The sequence below is a fragment of the Bufo bufo genome, chromosome 4 (assembly GCF_905171765.1).
Source record: "Bufo bufo chromosome 4, aBufBuf1.1, whole genome shotgun sequence".
NCBI lineage: Eukaryota > Metazoa > Chordata > Amphibia > Anura > Bufonidae > Bufo > Bufo bufo.
The window spans coordinates 309,936,669-309,953,154 of NC_053392.1; the positions used below are offsets into that span (position 1 = coordinate 309,936,669).

Sequence of the window (16,486 nt, forward strand, 5' to 3'; positions counted from 1 at the left end):
GCGCTATAAGGAATATAACTATCCAAAAAAAAAAAAAGGAGTTTTGTGGGGTGACAGAAACCCTTTAAAGGGAGTCTATCAAGAGTACTTTGTATTGGCTAGGGAGAGCAGTACAAACATACTTTCTGCTGAGCTTTTATTAGGAGTAGTGAGAATATGAACTTTTATTCTGCTCCACTGTGAACTGCTCTCTGCAATGAGCTTCTTCACAGGCCATCCCCTCTGAGTGACAGCTGTAGTGTCTCCTGGTTAGATGACACAGCTGTCAGTTAGTGTAGAGGGTACTTCACAGTAAAATCCACTTGCAAAAAATAGCGTCTGGCAGAATACAAATTCATAGTCACACTACTCCTGATGAGAGAAGCTGAAGAAAAGGTATGTTTGTACTGCTCTTCCTACCTATCTGGTGCTGTCAGCAGTTTAGCATTGTCAAAACTGCTGACAGACCCCCTTTAACTGCAGTGCAAGTGTGTCACACAAATCTGAACAGCAGGGTCTTGTGTCAAAATAGATTCAGTCAATGTAAAACGTATTTCGCACCCACCAGGAGTGCATATACATAATTTCACTATTTCTGTACAGATTACCCAAACAGTATTAGATTCTTGGGTAGAAATATAAGAACTAATCATTTATATATAGCACAATGCTGCAAAATGCTTTAAAAGCATCAAATGTAATAAAATGCTTGTAAAAATAATACAATGGATCCTCTTTAAATAGACTGGGGAGCAACATTTCTTTTGAAGGGTGAATAAAGTGCGCCACGTACTATACTCTAGAAAACACTGTCAGCTGCTTCCTATTTTAAGCATTACACTGTTGCCTTTTTCACCTTTCATTGAACTTTGCAAAATTTATATGATAATATCATGCTGCTATTACGCTCAATGCTTCTCTCTGTGGGTTTCTCTTTTATGGCAAATTAATGGCACTAAAGTGGTAGTTGGTTGCCATAACAGCTCTTCTGGGTTTTAGACATGCGTTTTGTATTCTTCTGTTATGGGATCTATATGTTTTTTTTCATTAGATGTGTGCGCGCTACACTTTATTTAGTTCTACCCCACCCTCCTGCCTCGAATGCAGACAGTGCCAATGGGTACATAACACTTAAATGTCCTTGGCATGTGAAGCAAATCGTGAATGATAAAAATTAATAGCTCGGTAAAGTTAACTACCAGTAATAAAATAACAGGCATTAAAGGGGAACCAAACTTCACCAGCTTAAAACCTCTTGAGCAAAAAAAAACGTATTTTGAGAATATCGTAATCTTAATTTTACTTATCGACCATGGATATAAATGCATCCCCAATAATGGTGCAAGCAAAGTCATCACCTGTTTGAACATTTGCTTGGACCTGTACAATTATTTGGATGTTTTGTCCCCTTTACCTGTACTTGCGGAAATCCTTGCCTCCAGTTCAGACATGTCTGCACTCATTCGTTTGTTCTCAGATGTGCCCAGTATTGAAGAGGGCTTCCCTCGTGTATCCGACAGGCTTTCTACGCTGCTACCTCGAGAAGGTGGCAAACTCAAACGGCCTGCTTCGCCCTGCACGAAAAGAGGAGATAAAATAGACTGCAGTGCAACCAATTTAATACGACCTCAAGGGGAGGAAGACAGACCTGGGAGGGTTAATGATTCGAATTGTAAAATATGTTATAGGGGTGTAACACCAAGAAAGACCCAGCTGGTACACCCCTATAGGACTGCATTAGACAAGGCTTAAAGGGATTCTGTCAGCAGGTTTCACCCCTGTCAGCTAAACATATGCTGATGTTCAGGGCCTTATCAGGATTCCTAATGTGGACTTCTAAATGTGATCCGTAGCCTTATTTTGCTAAAAAACTGGTTTTACTAACCTGTCACTCAAAGAAATAAGGTGCCCAAGGGGATGTCAAGGGATGCAAGGTGCCCGCCACAACCACCGCCGTTCGTGCCCAGCGCCGCCTTCCCAGACTTCTGCACCGCCTCCTAATCCTCTGTGCCGCCTCTCGCTCTCCCTCCTTCTGCTGCTGTAAGATCTTGCGCGTGCGCACAGGGCTCTGCCTGATGCGCCCGTGCGGACTTCTCGATTTGGCTTCTTGAAGCGAAGTGCGCATGCGCCGGCACTTCGCTCAACCCAGGTATGACCTGCACTCTGGCGCCAGCCTCTCAGAGCCCTGTGCGCACGCGCGATATCTTACAGCAGCAGGAGGAGGAGGGAGAGCGAGAGGCGGCACAGAGGATTAGGATTTTAGATCCATACAAACTTTAATTTTGCTTTTTGGGAAGCAGGGTTTCTGCCATCGTTTTTTTGGGTACACCATGTAGGAAAAACATGTTAACTTTATTCTGCTGGTCAATAATATTACAAAGATACCAATTTATTATTTTTTTTAGTCTTGCTACTTTTACACAAAAGCATTTTTGATAACAAAAATAAAAAGTTTTTGTGTCACCATTTTACTATTCTGGCGATGGCCTTGTTTTTTGCAGGAAGAGTTGACGTTTTCATTGCTACCATTTTGTGGTACATAAAACAGTTTTTGGTAAGTCGATGTGACCAAAAACTGCTGTTTTGGCATAGTTTAAAATTTTTTATGGTGATATTTTTATAAAGCCTGTAGATACAGAAGTGGGAATAGCAATTACATTAGTTCTTTAAAATGTTTCTAATAAATTTTGGAAAAAAGTATCTCAATTTGCCGAGACATTTTTATTTACTTTTTATGGCAATGGTCTTAGGTGGGGACTCTTTTTGGGAAGAGGTGACGTTTTCATTGGTATCATTTTAACTTTTTGATCGCTTGATATGTTTTTTTGAGAAGCAAGGCTGTTCTGGTATGGTTTTTATTTTTACAGCGCTCACCTGACATGGTGGATCATGTGATATTTTTATAGGACCAGTTGTTACAGATATACCAAATACATATAATTGTTTTTGCAATAATAAATGGCATGATGAGTGGAAAGAGGCTTTTAATACACTTGAAACTTTTTTTTTCCTCTTACACTTAGGGGCATACAAGACCTCCTGTAATCAGGGATGACAGTCACAGGATGAATACAGCCCTCAGACAGGTTGTACAACCTCTCTGCAGAGCTGATCTGGGCCTAAGACCCAGAAGCTTGCGCAGACTCCTGGCCGGCGGCCTTTTGCTTCTTCATCACCATACACAATGCTTCTTGAGAGAAAGCGAAGGCACAGAAGAAATATGAAAAACCATCCCTGCGATCACGGACCGTGGGCTCCCCGCTCCAGCAGCTTCACAATTAGCTTTTTGCTTTGATCTCTGCCAGGACACCTATGTCACGAAACACGCAGTCTATGGGCAGTTGGGAACTGGTTAAATGGCCAATAGTTTATATAATAGGATAGGCGCACAATTAGACTTCCTACCAGTATGTGTTCATTAGCCAAAATCCACCAACATTCTGCATCCAATGCAAGTGAACAAGGTATTTTATACCCCTTTCCCTTGAGATGGAGAACACATGCACACATTATTGTCCGCGCCCTGGGAAAAAAAGTCATCTGCAAAAAGAATGAACCTAGTATAGAATAACTGGAGGATGCATTACATCTACTTACTCCCTGCTTGGGCTGATTTTTCAAATGTGCCAATTTGGACTCTATTCGTTTAATGGTATCATCTGCACTGGCCTGGATCTCATCACTCTTATTGCTGGTATTTGTAGAAGTAATGTCAATGCAAGATCCTGCAGGACAAAACACACAGAGGGCATGCTTTAATTTGCTTTGTATAACAGTTCATTTCTATCACCGTACAGTAGCTAATCTTTACTTTGTGGGATCAGCATATAAAATGGCTCCTATGAGCACTTTACAACCCTGGGTTGCATGGGGTGAGCTGCATAGCTCTCTAAACGCTCTACATTGCCCACAAGGTGGGGGGATGCACTGGCTACTCTATCTTGCAAAAGTCAACAGGGAATCCACAGCTTATGCTGCTGGTACATTTAAAGTTCAATGTACTTTATTATATTAGAAGGAGCTGAGGCTAGTACCATAGCGGCATTCCAGTAAAAGGGAATTGCGGTACCAGGCACAGCTGGCTGGCAGAGGCCCCACGGGTTGAAGCCTATAAATCACATACTGATGGTCTACCTCAGGATAGGCCATGAATGCAAAAGGTGCTTTAAAACTCTGATATTAAAATCTGAATTCTCTATTCTAATCGACGCTCTGGTAATTCTAAATAGAAAAAACATTCATATATATGAATTACAGGGCAACATAAGTTTGTCATCAACCAGGTATATTAAAAATGATATCAGAATCTTTTTATGATTTCTAAAAAACACAAGGTCAAGTGCTTCTACAGTTTATGGAACTCAAGGGAAAGAATACCGCTATACAATAACACAATATTACTGCCTAGTATAGCGAAGCTGATATTTCCAAAATGAACATCTCTTATAAAGTATCACATCATTACGAATTAAACATAACATAGAAATGATAACCGTATATTGAATCAGAGCCTATTGTGTTTTCACATTAGAGCAACCAGTTGCTAGGTCTCTTCATTTATTCCTTTACTCCCCCCATCAAACTCGACAAACTCAACCCCTAGGGCCCTTTCACACAGGCGTGTCCCTGGCGGGCTTATTTGTGGGGGACAATGTGTATTTTTAATGGCACCATTTAATTTACTATATCTTTTAGCTGAAAACGGGGGGGGGAAACCTTCGTGGCGTGAAATCGAAAAATTCTGCCAAGGTTTTTGGGGTTTTTCATATTACAGCGTCCACTGTGCACAAAAAAAATTACATGATGTGCTTATTCTGATAATTATGACGACACAAAATTTGTATAGTTTTAGTTTTCCTACTTTTAAAAACCTTTGAAAAAGTTATTTTCTTACCCCTCCCCTCCTCTTGTCTTCTCTTCTGTCATTGGCGGCAGCAGCAGCACAGGGGGAGGAGACACTGCTTCCTTTTTCCCCTGTGCTGCGGAGGGAACACAGAACGCGCTGAGAGCAGCGCGTTCTGTGTTCCCCATACGTTATCGGTATATCGGCAAAATAGATGCCGATAACGTTCAAAATCCTCAATATCGGCCGATAATATCGGCCAAACCGATAATCGGTCGATCCCTAATTTAAATTAAGTTAATGCGTCTTCCAGTTTTGTAATTTGTTCTGTATATGACCAATCAGGGGATAAATATTAAGTGACAAGGCCCGAGAGTGGATTTTTTTGTGATGTTTACCCCAAGATATTTGAAAGTGTCCACGACCTTCAATCTCTCTACATGAGAAGGGCCTGACCAATTTGCTCTGCCCAGGGGCATATACACTGATTTCCCCCAATTGATTCTGAGGCCTGAGAACTCCCCAAATTCATCCATCAATTCTATTGCTCCTCAGAGATGTATTAGGTGATGAAAGCTATAAAATCATGTAATCTGCGTATAGTCCTATGCGAGCTTCTAGGCAATAGAGGGCTTTCTCGTCTTGTGCCTCTATGTAGATGGAAGGTTTCTGATAATTCCCAGTTTATTAAATAACCTGTTTCTCGGATTGCTGTATGAAAGAGTAATCCATCTGAGAAACAGTGGACCGAAGCTCTACCTCTTCAGGCATTGAAGCAAATAGGCCCATTTTATGGAATCAAATGCCTTGGCTGCATCTAACGAAGCCAAGGCCCAATCTACATTCAGGGAATACCCCAGTTGTGTGACCACCTGAACCCTTCCGATGTTTTCAGTAGTGGACTTTCGAGGCATAAATCCTGTTTGGTCTGGGTGAACCAATGACAGAATCACCCGGTTCAAACGTGAAGCTAAGACCCTAGTCAGGATTTTGTAGTCTACGTTCAACAATGCGATGGGTCTATAAGAGCCACATTTTAGGGGGTCTTTATCAGGTTTGAGTAATAGTATGATTGTGGCTTCCGTAAAAGACACTGGCAAGCATCCTGTTTCCAGGGCTGCATTAAGGGTGGTTAATATATGTTGGGTTAATTCCTCTGCGTATTTGGTATAGAAGTCTTTAGGAAGCCCATCCGGGGAGCTGAGATCTGATATGGCCTGTTATTTCTTCCAAACTAATTGGTTGTTCTAATTGGACGCTTTGTGATGTAGGAAGTGTGGGAATGGATATATTCCCTAGGTACGTGGCAATCTCTGATTCTGATTTGGCTATACTATATCTATATAAAACTCTTGGTAGAATTGTGTAAAGGTCTGAAGGATGGTTTCTTGGGTGCGGGATTCCCGACCGGAAGGGTTCCGGACTGCTAATATTGCTGAAGAGGGTGAATTATGACGGATTAATTGAGCCAGTAATTTAGCTGATTGATTTAGAAAAAGTATTTCCTGCCCGCTTGGAGCCAAGCATTTCTATTAGAGTCTGGCGGGTGATAAATATATGTTCCAGTGTATCACTGAAAGATTCTATCTCCAAGCGGTTGGTATCCTTTTTAATGTATGAAATGCTAGAATGTAAGGACCCACGGAGGAAAGCTTTTAAAGCATCCCATACCAAAAGCTTTATTGGGCTCATTCACATGTATTTCCAGGAACTCTTAACTGGTAAGGTGTCCTGTCTACTGAGCCCAACAGATTCAGCCAAATCGGATGTATATTCATCCGGTACATTACTGAAGACGTGCCACGTAACAGAATGCCTAGCATTGGTGAGTGGTCTGATATCCCCCTAGATAAGTACCTTATGGAGCGAAGGTTTAACAAAGTCAATTCAGGTTAGGGAGTTGTGACCCCGCTATGGCAGGAGTACACCCCATCACTAGGATGTTTGGCCCTCCAAAGGTCAGCACATCTAAACTCAGACAGAAACTGATTGAGCCTCCATTGACTCCCTGCACTTATTGGGTCTGCTATGTCCATAAATCGATCTAGCGAGGAGGGCAACGTCATATTTAGATCTACCATGCAGATTAGTCTAGAATGTGGGTAAGTGGCTGCATAGGTGGCTGCTAGGTGTAGTACTTGCATAGAACCTGGGGGAGGGTTATATATACCTAATAGTGTGTACTGTACATTGTCAATGAGAGCTTGAACAAAGATATATCTGCCTTCCGAATCAATGGCCAAGTCTTTTACCTCCCAGCGTAATTGTTTATGGATTAATAGGTATGGTAAGAATGTGCAGCCCACTGAACCCAGGGTTTCCTTAAGACCTTGGAGGTAGTACCAGTGAGATGTGTCTCTTGGAGAGACAAAATTTGTGGACCAGAGTTCCTAATAAAGGCAAGTACCATAGATCTTTTCTGCGGTGTACCCAATACCCTGACATTCCAAGAAAATATTTTTTAACTCGGCCATGGATTCCAAGGAAGGCATGTGTGGAGCTTAGTGCAATAAGTGTGATTATATGCAACAGTAATAATTGCATTTAGCCAATGAAACATTGTAATTTTAACACTAGAAAACAATCTGGAAAGATGAACGTTATACTTTCCTCAAATATAGTTATTGCTCTGAAGTGATGCCTCACTCCAGATTATAGGCCAGTAATACTGGGATGCCTCTGCCTACAATACCTGTTTGGCAGAAGCATGCAGGCTGCGGCTACAATAATGGTATATACACTTAGCTATTTATGTGTAAATATTATAGCCCTATATCATTTGCTTAGGATGCAACTAAATATAGTCATTGGAACATATCAGATAAATCAAACCAATTCGATGTCTTCAGCCGTCGGCCAGTCCCCAGATATGGCTAGAGTCTCAGCGTCTTGGTGATCTTCCCTGTAGGGCCAGCCATTCCTGAACTTCTGCAGGGGAGGTGAAGATGATTGCTCTGTCTCCGTCCGCCACTCTGAGTCTTGCAGGATAACCCATAGAATATGGGATGCTTGCTTCTCTCAGGCGCCTCTTTACATCCATGAATGTGGCACGTTCTACTGCGTAGGTTGAGGAGAATTCTGCCTCTGGGAAAAGTTATTTTATCCATTTTTCGATGAACTCGTCTTGCTTACGTCCTTCTGCTTTTTAGGCAGGCCAATAATTCTAATGTTATTTCTACGAAGCCTGTTTTCTAGGTCATCTGCTTTTTTGCTTCCATGTTTCTGCTTTAGTATTTAGGTCAGATATGGACCTTGGGACAGTGGCTGTAACATCTTCTATGCGTGAAATAAGTTCTTCAGCGTGTTGGACTCTTTCCCGGAGGTTTTGCATATCTTGACTTAACAGCCCTAAGTCAATTTTGACTTTGTCTGTTTCCCCGTGATGGAGGTTTTACATGCAGTTATGGCTTCTAGGACTTGCGCAGAAACTTGTTTGAGCATGAGCTCTTGTTGGTCTTCCTCAGATGTGGCTGTAGGCGCTGATAAATCTGACGCTGTACTTGCCCTTGAGTGAACATTCCGTTGCGGCAATGGTGGCCTTGTTCTTTCATCTGGTTGTCTGGCAAATTCACGCAGCTTTTCGGCAGTGTTGTGTGCTTTTTGCAGTCCCTTTGTTAGATCAGGATATATATCAGTCCTCTTTGAGATAGCTATTATCTGGGGCTTTATGAGATACAATATATTCCCTTAGATAAGTCTGCTGGATAGCAAGGGGTTATTTCTTCCCCCTCCCCCCTTGACTTAGCTTGTACCACACTATGCCATGCTGTGATCTTTTCTGGTACCTAGCCGTCCGCCGCTTTCTCTTAGCTGGTTTGGGCAGAGGTTGTTTCAGCTATTGAGGGATTTGTTATGCTCCTATCTGGTCCAGGAGCTTATCGCTGTGTGTATTTCTTCCTTTCTCGCCGCGCTGTGGAAGTGCGGTCAAGATGGCTGACTGGTGGGAAAATGAAGAAGCCTACGCGATGCGCCGCTTCCTGCTCCCTCGTCCTCCCTCTTCCCCTGCTGTCTGTCCGTCCTCCCTTTTGCCTCTCACCGGCTCCGGAACACTTTTGAACCTCTCCGGTCCCCTGCACAGGTGAATCGCGCGGCTCTCTTGCTGAGCTCCCGATGCGGCTTGCAACACTGCTGCCTCGTGCGCACCACAGAACGGGAGACATTGCGGTGAGTCTGTTCCTTGTCAGGGCTCTTTGAGAAGTTGTTTCTTTCTTAAATGGTGTTGTGAGAGCCAGGATTTTTCCTAGAATGTAGCCTTTGGCCACTGAGCTCTTACTATCTGCGTCCAGCCATCTTGGCTGCTGGCCACGTCCTCCAGGTATGAACATTTTTGCCAAATTGACATCATCCACGAATACATAAAATGTATATTTGCAGAGAATTGCTTTTGCAAAACCTCTCCAAAAGATCAGTCAAGCAAAGCACTGCCTTTCAAGGAGGCGGAATTACTAACCTGTACTTGTGGCAGAATTGCTTTGTCCCCCATCAGAGTACTGGCATGGATATTGTAAAGATTCATCAGCTCCAGGAAAATACTGCAGAAAAATGTCAAATGATGAAATGCAAAGCTCAAACACACAAATGATAGAGCAAGAAAAGAGTCTACTGATAAGAGATTTAAGGGAAATCTGCCACCAGGTCTATGCTGCAGCATACCGTAGTGACAGAGCGTCCAATGCAATCAGTGTATAACTTACTGCTATTCTTACTGTAGTTTTCATGCAATCACACTTTGTGTACGTGCAGTGGATTCAAACTCATAATTTGCTGGCATCCGCTGCCTACCCTCCCCTGATTGGCAGCTTTCTCCCTAAGAAGAAAGCTTCAAATCAGCAGCAGTACCAGGACTCAGGGTGGGCCTCTGGCTGCGGGTGATGACAGATTGCTTTTAAGGGGAGGTCCACTGCATTACTAGCACAAAAATATTGAACAGTTTTGATAACGGCAAACAAAATGCATATACCGATAAGCGTTAGGTCGGCACTACTCTATAGGAATTAGTACAGGATTGTGCGCGGGTTCACGGGTGATCCACGTATCCAGGAGGTTCTCTGTATTACTGCTATGAACCACTATGTCCAGAGATAAGAGATACAAGTCTGGCATTATTTCTTCCAGTCAGATATTCCAAATCCTTTACTTGTGGATACATAGCAGTGCAAAACAGGTACGAGACAAACTGTGCAGCACACGGCCAATGGTCGTTTTGCGTCCTTTTGACGCTTTCTCAAGGCTATGAGAAACTGTTGGGAGGATGCAAAATTGCCATTGACCGTGTGCTGCAGTTTTTCGTACCCGTTTTGCACTGCTATCTGACTGGATTTGTATCTCTTACCTTTGGACCAATAGCTAACAAAGAATACAGAGGGCTCAGTCATCAGTCCGCTATATTCACGAGGGGTCAGTTGCTGCTTGTCGTGGAGACTGAACGGATGCCGTGTATTTGCGAGTTACTGGTGTCTTCCCACACAGTTTCACTTATGCCCATTAGGCCCCATTCACACGACCTTGGAACCTCCATGCCGATGTTGTGGACCACAGCTGGAAACACACAGAAGTCCTTCTGGGTCAGTGCCTACACGCCGCAAATGATAGAACATGTATTTTGCCGCATCTTGCGGATCATGGACCCATTGAAGTGAATGGGTTTGCACCGCAATATGAAGTGTGCAGGCGAAACACGGGCACAGCAGCCCAGCGGTTGTGTGAATAGGCTCGTAGACTTCAGCAGGCGGCAATTTCAGACGTTGGTTTCAGAGGATGCTTTTGATTTGCCACTGCCTTGTCAGATCTCTGGTAATGGATGCATCCATGTCATTCTGTCATAGCAGATCAATGTCACTCAAATAAATAATAAAGGAAACTATAATAATACCAGCTATGAACTGTGTTTAACCGACATTAAGTCAAATCAACAGCTATTCATATAGGACACCACAAACACATTAGAGAATACTATAATAAAAATTAAAAAAAACCTTGCCTGCATAAGATGTGTCATTATCTTGACAATCTCTTCCATTGAAGGTCGTTGAGACGGATCTTTTGACCAGCAGCGAGTCATTAAGCTTTCAATAGGCTTAGGTAAATTTTTAATTAGAGGTGGCCGAGTACCTGGGAATTCATAAGAGTAGGCAATTATGTAAACGGATTAAACAACTGGTGAACACAATGGTATTTTTTTTAAAAAGCAGAAAAAGCAACTTATACAAAACTGTAAAAAAATGAAAATATCAAGCCCATAGGGAGCTTAATATAGAAGGGGACCTTTACAGTCATTAGTTTTTATGAAACTATTTACTAATTAAATCTGAAAGAGGTAATTGGTTATCAACATTACGTGGACCTTTACAACCGAACAGGATGGAAACTATAAAAATGGAGTTAAAATCAGCCCACAAAATCCTTCATATAGCTTTAGGTTTAAAGATGTCTGGATCTAGATTACTTATATAAAAATGAAGGAATTAGTGATGTAGTCATATACTGTTAAAGGGGTTGACCAAGACAACACTAAACTTTTGCCATGCCAATGAATGCTTTCAAATAAAACTCATCATATACTCTCCTGTTTCTGTGGCGCCACTCAGTGCCGCCAGACCTCTTCCTGCTGGCTGTATACAAAGCTGCTGCGGTGTACTGCTGAGGTCAGTGAAACTGCAGCGGTTACATACCGAATACCTCTATGTCCCCTCAGCAGCCTTGCATTTAAAAGTAGAGAAGGTGGATCGGATGTGCTGAGAACCAGGCAGCAGACACAGGCGAGTATGATGATTTTTTTTTTTTTTTTTAAAGCTATCTGTAGTATGGGGAAACTTAGATTACATTTAAAGCAAATGTAATATTCATATTTGTTAGTCATCACCTGCCATACAGCATTTGAACGTTTCAAACCAAGCAACTTTAGTCACTTTTCAAATTGAGTCTTTGAATGAACATTTACTGCGATATCCCAACACATCCACTAAATGGACTTATAGGTCCCCACTACAGCACCAGACAACAAAACAATGCTCTTCTGCCCTCGTCTGTTTGCATCTGGCAAGGTTTTTAAATTTTCAGAACAGAGCTGCAGAGTCTGCAATTCTGCAGGGGCATATATATATACACAGATAGATAGATAGATAGATATATATATATCTATCTATCTATCTATCATGGGACAGCACTGAAGATATGATGCTCTGATACAATGTAAAGTAGTCAGTGTACAGCTTGTATAACAGTGTACATTTAGTGTGCCCTCAAAATAACTCAACACACAGCCATTAATGTCTAAACCACTGGCAACAAAACGGAGTACACCCCTAAGTGTCAATATTTTGTGTGGCCACCTTATTTTCCAGCACTGCCTTAAAGAGGACCTTTCATGGGTCCAGACATTATGAAATGACTAGCAGGTTATGTAGGGCATAGTGCAGGTATGTAATATTGCTTACTCGTTTGTCTAGGCGCTGCTCCGTTCGCACGCTGTGCCCCCCCGTTCACATTTCCCACCTGGTATGCTAATTATTAGCATCAGTACAGGGAGGAGGAGACTGCCCTGTTTCTCAATGGGCGTCTCCTTCTCCCTGACTGTGAGCTGTCCAATCACAGTGGAGAGCATCAGAAGGGAGAAGGTGAGTTTTTTTCTCTCTGGCTGTGACGCTCTTCACTGCGAGTGGACAGCGCTACAGCCAGGCAGAAGGAGACATCCATTGAGAAACAGGGCAGTCTCCTCCCTATACTGATGTTATTCATTAGCATACCAGGTGGGAAAAGTGAACGAGGGGCACAGCGGGCGAACGGAGCGGCGCCCAGACAAACTAGTAAGCAATATTACATCCCTGCACTATGCCCTACATAATCTGCTAGTTATTTCATAATGTCTGGACCCATAAAAAGGTCCTCTTTAACTCTCTTGGGCATGGAGTTCACTAGAGCTTCACAGGTTGCCACTGGAATCCTCTTCCAGTCCTCCATGAAGACATCAAGGAGCTGGTGGATGTTAGACCTTGCACCTCCCCACCTTCCGTTTGAGGATACCCCACAGATGCTCAATAGGAATTAGGTATGGAGGCATGCTTGGCCAGTCCAGCACCTTTACCCTCAGTTTCTTTAGCAAGGCAGTGGTAGTTTGGAGTCGTTATGTTGGAATACTGCCCTGCGGCCCAGTTTCTGAAGGGAGGGGATCATGCTCTGCTTCAGTATGTTGGCATTCACGGTTCCCTCAATGACCTGTAGCTTCCCACAGCCGGCAGCACTCATGCAGCCCCAAACCATGACACTCCCACCACCATGCTTGACTGTAGGCAAGACACACATCTAAACCAAGTTTATTTTGGTCTCATAAAACCACAGGACATGGTTCCAGTAATCCGTGTCCTAAGTCTGCTTGTCTTCAGTAAACTGTTTGCGGCCTTTATTGTGCATCATCTTTAGAAGAGGCCTCCTTCTGGGACGACAGCCATGCAGACCAATTAGATGCTGTGTGCGCAGTATGGTGTGAGCACTGACAGGCTGACCCTCCCCACCCCTTTAACCTCTGCAGCAATACAACCTATGGAAATGATGCTGAGCACGTGCACTCAACTTCTCTAGTCGACCATGGCGAGGCCTGTTCTGAGTGGACCCTGTCCTGTTAAACCTCTGTATGGCTTTGGCTACCGTGCTGCAGCTCACTTTCAGGGTGTTGGCAATCTTGTTATAGCCCAGGCCATCTTTATGAAGAGGAAGACCCCCAGGCGAAGGGACGACGAAACGCGCGTTGGGGTAGTGCCATCCTGGGTGACATAGCACACGGTCTTTTTTTCTTCAGGTGAGTCTCTGTTCTTTTACCTACACAGCATTTGATCCAGGTGATACATTATACCTGGTCTTACTGTGTTTTTTTTACTCGTTACATTGCACTTGCAATATAAACCCTGTTTTTTTTGCCGTGCAGGTTTAGTCTTGACTGTTGACTCACCTGTGTACTAAGGTCATTACACTGTTTTTTGGTCATTGGTTGGTCATTGTACCACGTATTTTTCATCAATCCATACCAACATGCTTTACAATTGACCCTTGTGCTATCCCAGGGTGGCGCTCTTTCTGCTCCTATTCACTTTTTAATGGCATATCATTTACTTGTATATATATATATATATATATATATATATATATATATATATATATATATATATATATATATATATATATACACACACATACATATATACATACACACACACATATATATATATATATACACACACATATATATATACACACACACACACACACATACACATTTTATATATATATATATAAAAAAATTTAATATGTTATAATAAAGTATATTTTTACTTTTGTTACTATGAGCTCCGTTCTCTTGTTTTTTCGCCATCTTTATGAAGAGCAACAATTATTTTTTTTCACATCCTAAAAGAGAGAGTTCTTTGCCATGAGGTGCCATGTTGAACTTCCAGTGACCAGTATGAGAGACTGGGAGAGCGATAACACCAAATTTACCTGAGACCTTGTAACACTAATGAGTTATAAGACACCGGAGAGGGAAAATAGCTAATTGGGCACAATTTGGCCATTTTCACTTAGGGGTGTACACACTTTTGTTGCCAGCAGTTTAGACATTAATGGCTGTGTGTTGAGTTAGGCTCCATTCACACATCCGCAATTCCATTCCGCATTTTGCGGAACGGAATTGCGGACCCATCCATTTCTTATAGAATGCCTTGGTGCAGGTAGTGGTTGTTAAAAGGAATCTGTCAGCGCCCCCTAAGCTGTGTAAGCAGCGTATAGTGTAAGTGACGCCGAGTCCAGTTAAGCCATTTCAGGGTGGATTTGAATTAAATCAAACTGATTTAAATCACTAGTCAGTAAGGCTTGTTATAACATTTTTGCTGTGAAGAAGAGGCATGTGATCTCTGCTGAGTCCAATTCAGTTTTGAGAACTGCAAAAGTAAACCAAGCATCTGTGATAATATCTTGTAGGCAGAGAAACTGCCCAATCTTACAAAAACCTCTGGAAGAGCATGACATTGTGAATGGATTAATGGAATTTATTTACCAAAATTTTTTAACATATACAGCCTTATTCTACATAATTTAAAAACTAATCTTTATTTCATGATGGAATAACCTTTGGGTGGTAATACACTGCTCAAAAAAATTAAGGGAACACTTAAACAACACAATGTAACTCCAAGTCAATCACACTTCTGTGAAATCAAACTGTCCACTTAGAAAGCAACACTGAGTGACAATCAATTTCACATGCTGTTGTGCAAATTGGATAGACAACAGGTGGAAATTATAGGCAATTAGCAAGACACCCCCAATAAAGGAGTGGTTCTGCAGGTGGTGACCACAGACCAATTCTCAGTTCCTATGCTTCCTGGCTGATGTTTTGGTCACTTTTGAATGCTGGCGGTGCGTTCACTCTAGTGGTAGCATGAGACGGAGTCTACAACCCACACAAGTGGCTCAGGTACTGCAGCTTATCCAGGATGGCACATCAATGCGAGCTGTGGCAAGAAGGTTTGCTGTGTGTCAGCTTAGTGTCCAGAGCATGGAGGCGCTACCAGGAGACAGGCCAGTACGTCAGGAGACGTGGAGGCTGTAGGAGGGCAACAACCCAGCAGCAGGACCGCTACCTCCGCCTTTGTGCAAGGAGGAACAGGAGGAGCACTGCCAGAGCCCTGCAAAATTACCTTCAGCAGGCCACAAATGTGCATGTGTCTGCTCAAATGGTCAGAAACAGACTCCATGAGGGTGATATGAGGGCCCGACGTCCACAGGTGGGGGTTGTGCTTACAGCCCAACACCGTGCAGGACAATTCGCCACTGGCGCCCTGTGCTCTTCACAGATGAAAGCAGGTTCACACTGAGCACATGTGACAGAGTCTTGAGACGCCATGGAGAGCGTTCTGCTGCCTGCAACATCCTCCAGCATGACCGGTTTGGCATTGGGTCAGTAATGGTGAGGGGTGGCATTTCTTTGGAGGGCCGCACAGCCCTCCATGTGCTCGCCAGAGGTAGCCTGACTGCCATTAGGTACCGAGATGAGATCCTCAGACCCCTTGTGAGACCATATGCTGGTGCGGTTGGCCCTGGGTTCCTCCTAATGCAAAACAATGCTAGACCTCATGTGGCTGGAGTGTGTCAGCAGTTCCTGCAAGACGAAGGCATTGATGCTATGGACTGGCCCGCCCGTTCCCCAGACCTGAATCCAATTGAGCACATCTGGGACATCATGTCTCGCTCTATCCACCGTCGTCACGTTGCACCACAGACTGTCCAGGAGTTGGCAGATGCTTTAGTCCAGGTCTGGGAGGAGATCCCTCAGGAGACCGTCCGCCACCTCATCAGGAGCATGCACAGGTGTTGTAGGGAGGTCATACAGGCACGTGGAGGCCACACACACTACTGAGACTCATTTTGACTTGTTTTAAGGACATTACATCAAAGTTGGATCAGCCTGTAGTGTGTTTTTCCACTTTAATTTTGAGTGTGACTCCAAATCCAGACCTCCATGGGTTGAAAAATTTGATTTCCATTTTAAAATTTTTGTGTGATTTTGTTGTCAGCACATTCAACTATGTAAAGAACAAAGTATTTCAGAAGAATATTTAATCAATTCAGATCTAGGATGTGTTATTTTTGTGTTCCCTTTATTTTTTTGAGCAG

General features: G+C 43.0%; 1 protein-coding gene across 3 annotated transcripts in view; it reads right to left on the reverse strand.

Annotated features, from left to right (window-relative positions):
• The window catches only part of MAP3K7 (mitogen-activated protein kinase kinase kinase 7), a 91,736-nt gene that overhangs the window by 35,683 nt on the left and 39,567 nt on the right, over positions 1-16,486 (reverse strand). For all 3 annotated transcript variants that reach the window (XR_005778313.1, XM_040428772.1, XM_040428771.1), the window contains exons 8-11: positions 10,803-10,933; positions 9,273-9,354; positions 3,577-3,704; positions 1,394-1,553 (exon numbers count right to left, since the gene is read on the reverse strand). Coding sequence is in view for 2 of the 3 variants with exons in the window: in XM_040428772.1 (XP_040284706.1) it covers positions 1,394-1,553; positions 3,577-3,704; positions 9,273-9,354; positions 10,803-10,933 (501 nt within the window). In the remaining variant the exon portion in view is untranslated. The remainder of the gene's footprint in view (positions 1-1,393; positions 1,554-3,576; positions 3,705-9,272; positions 9,355-10,802; positions 10,934-16,486) is intronic.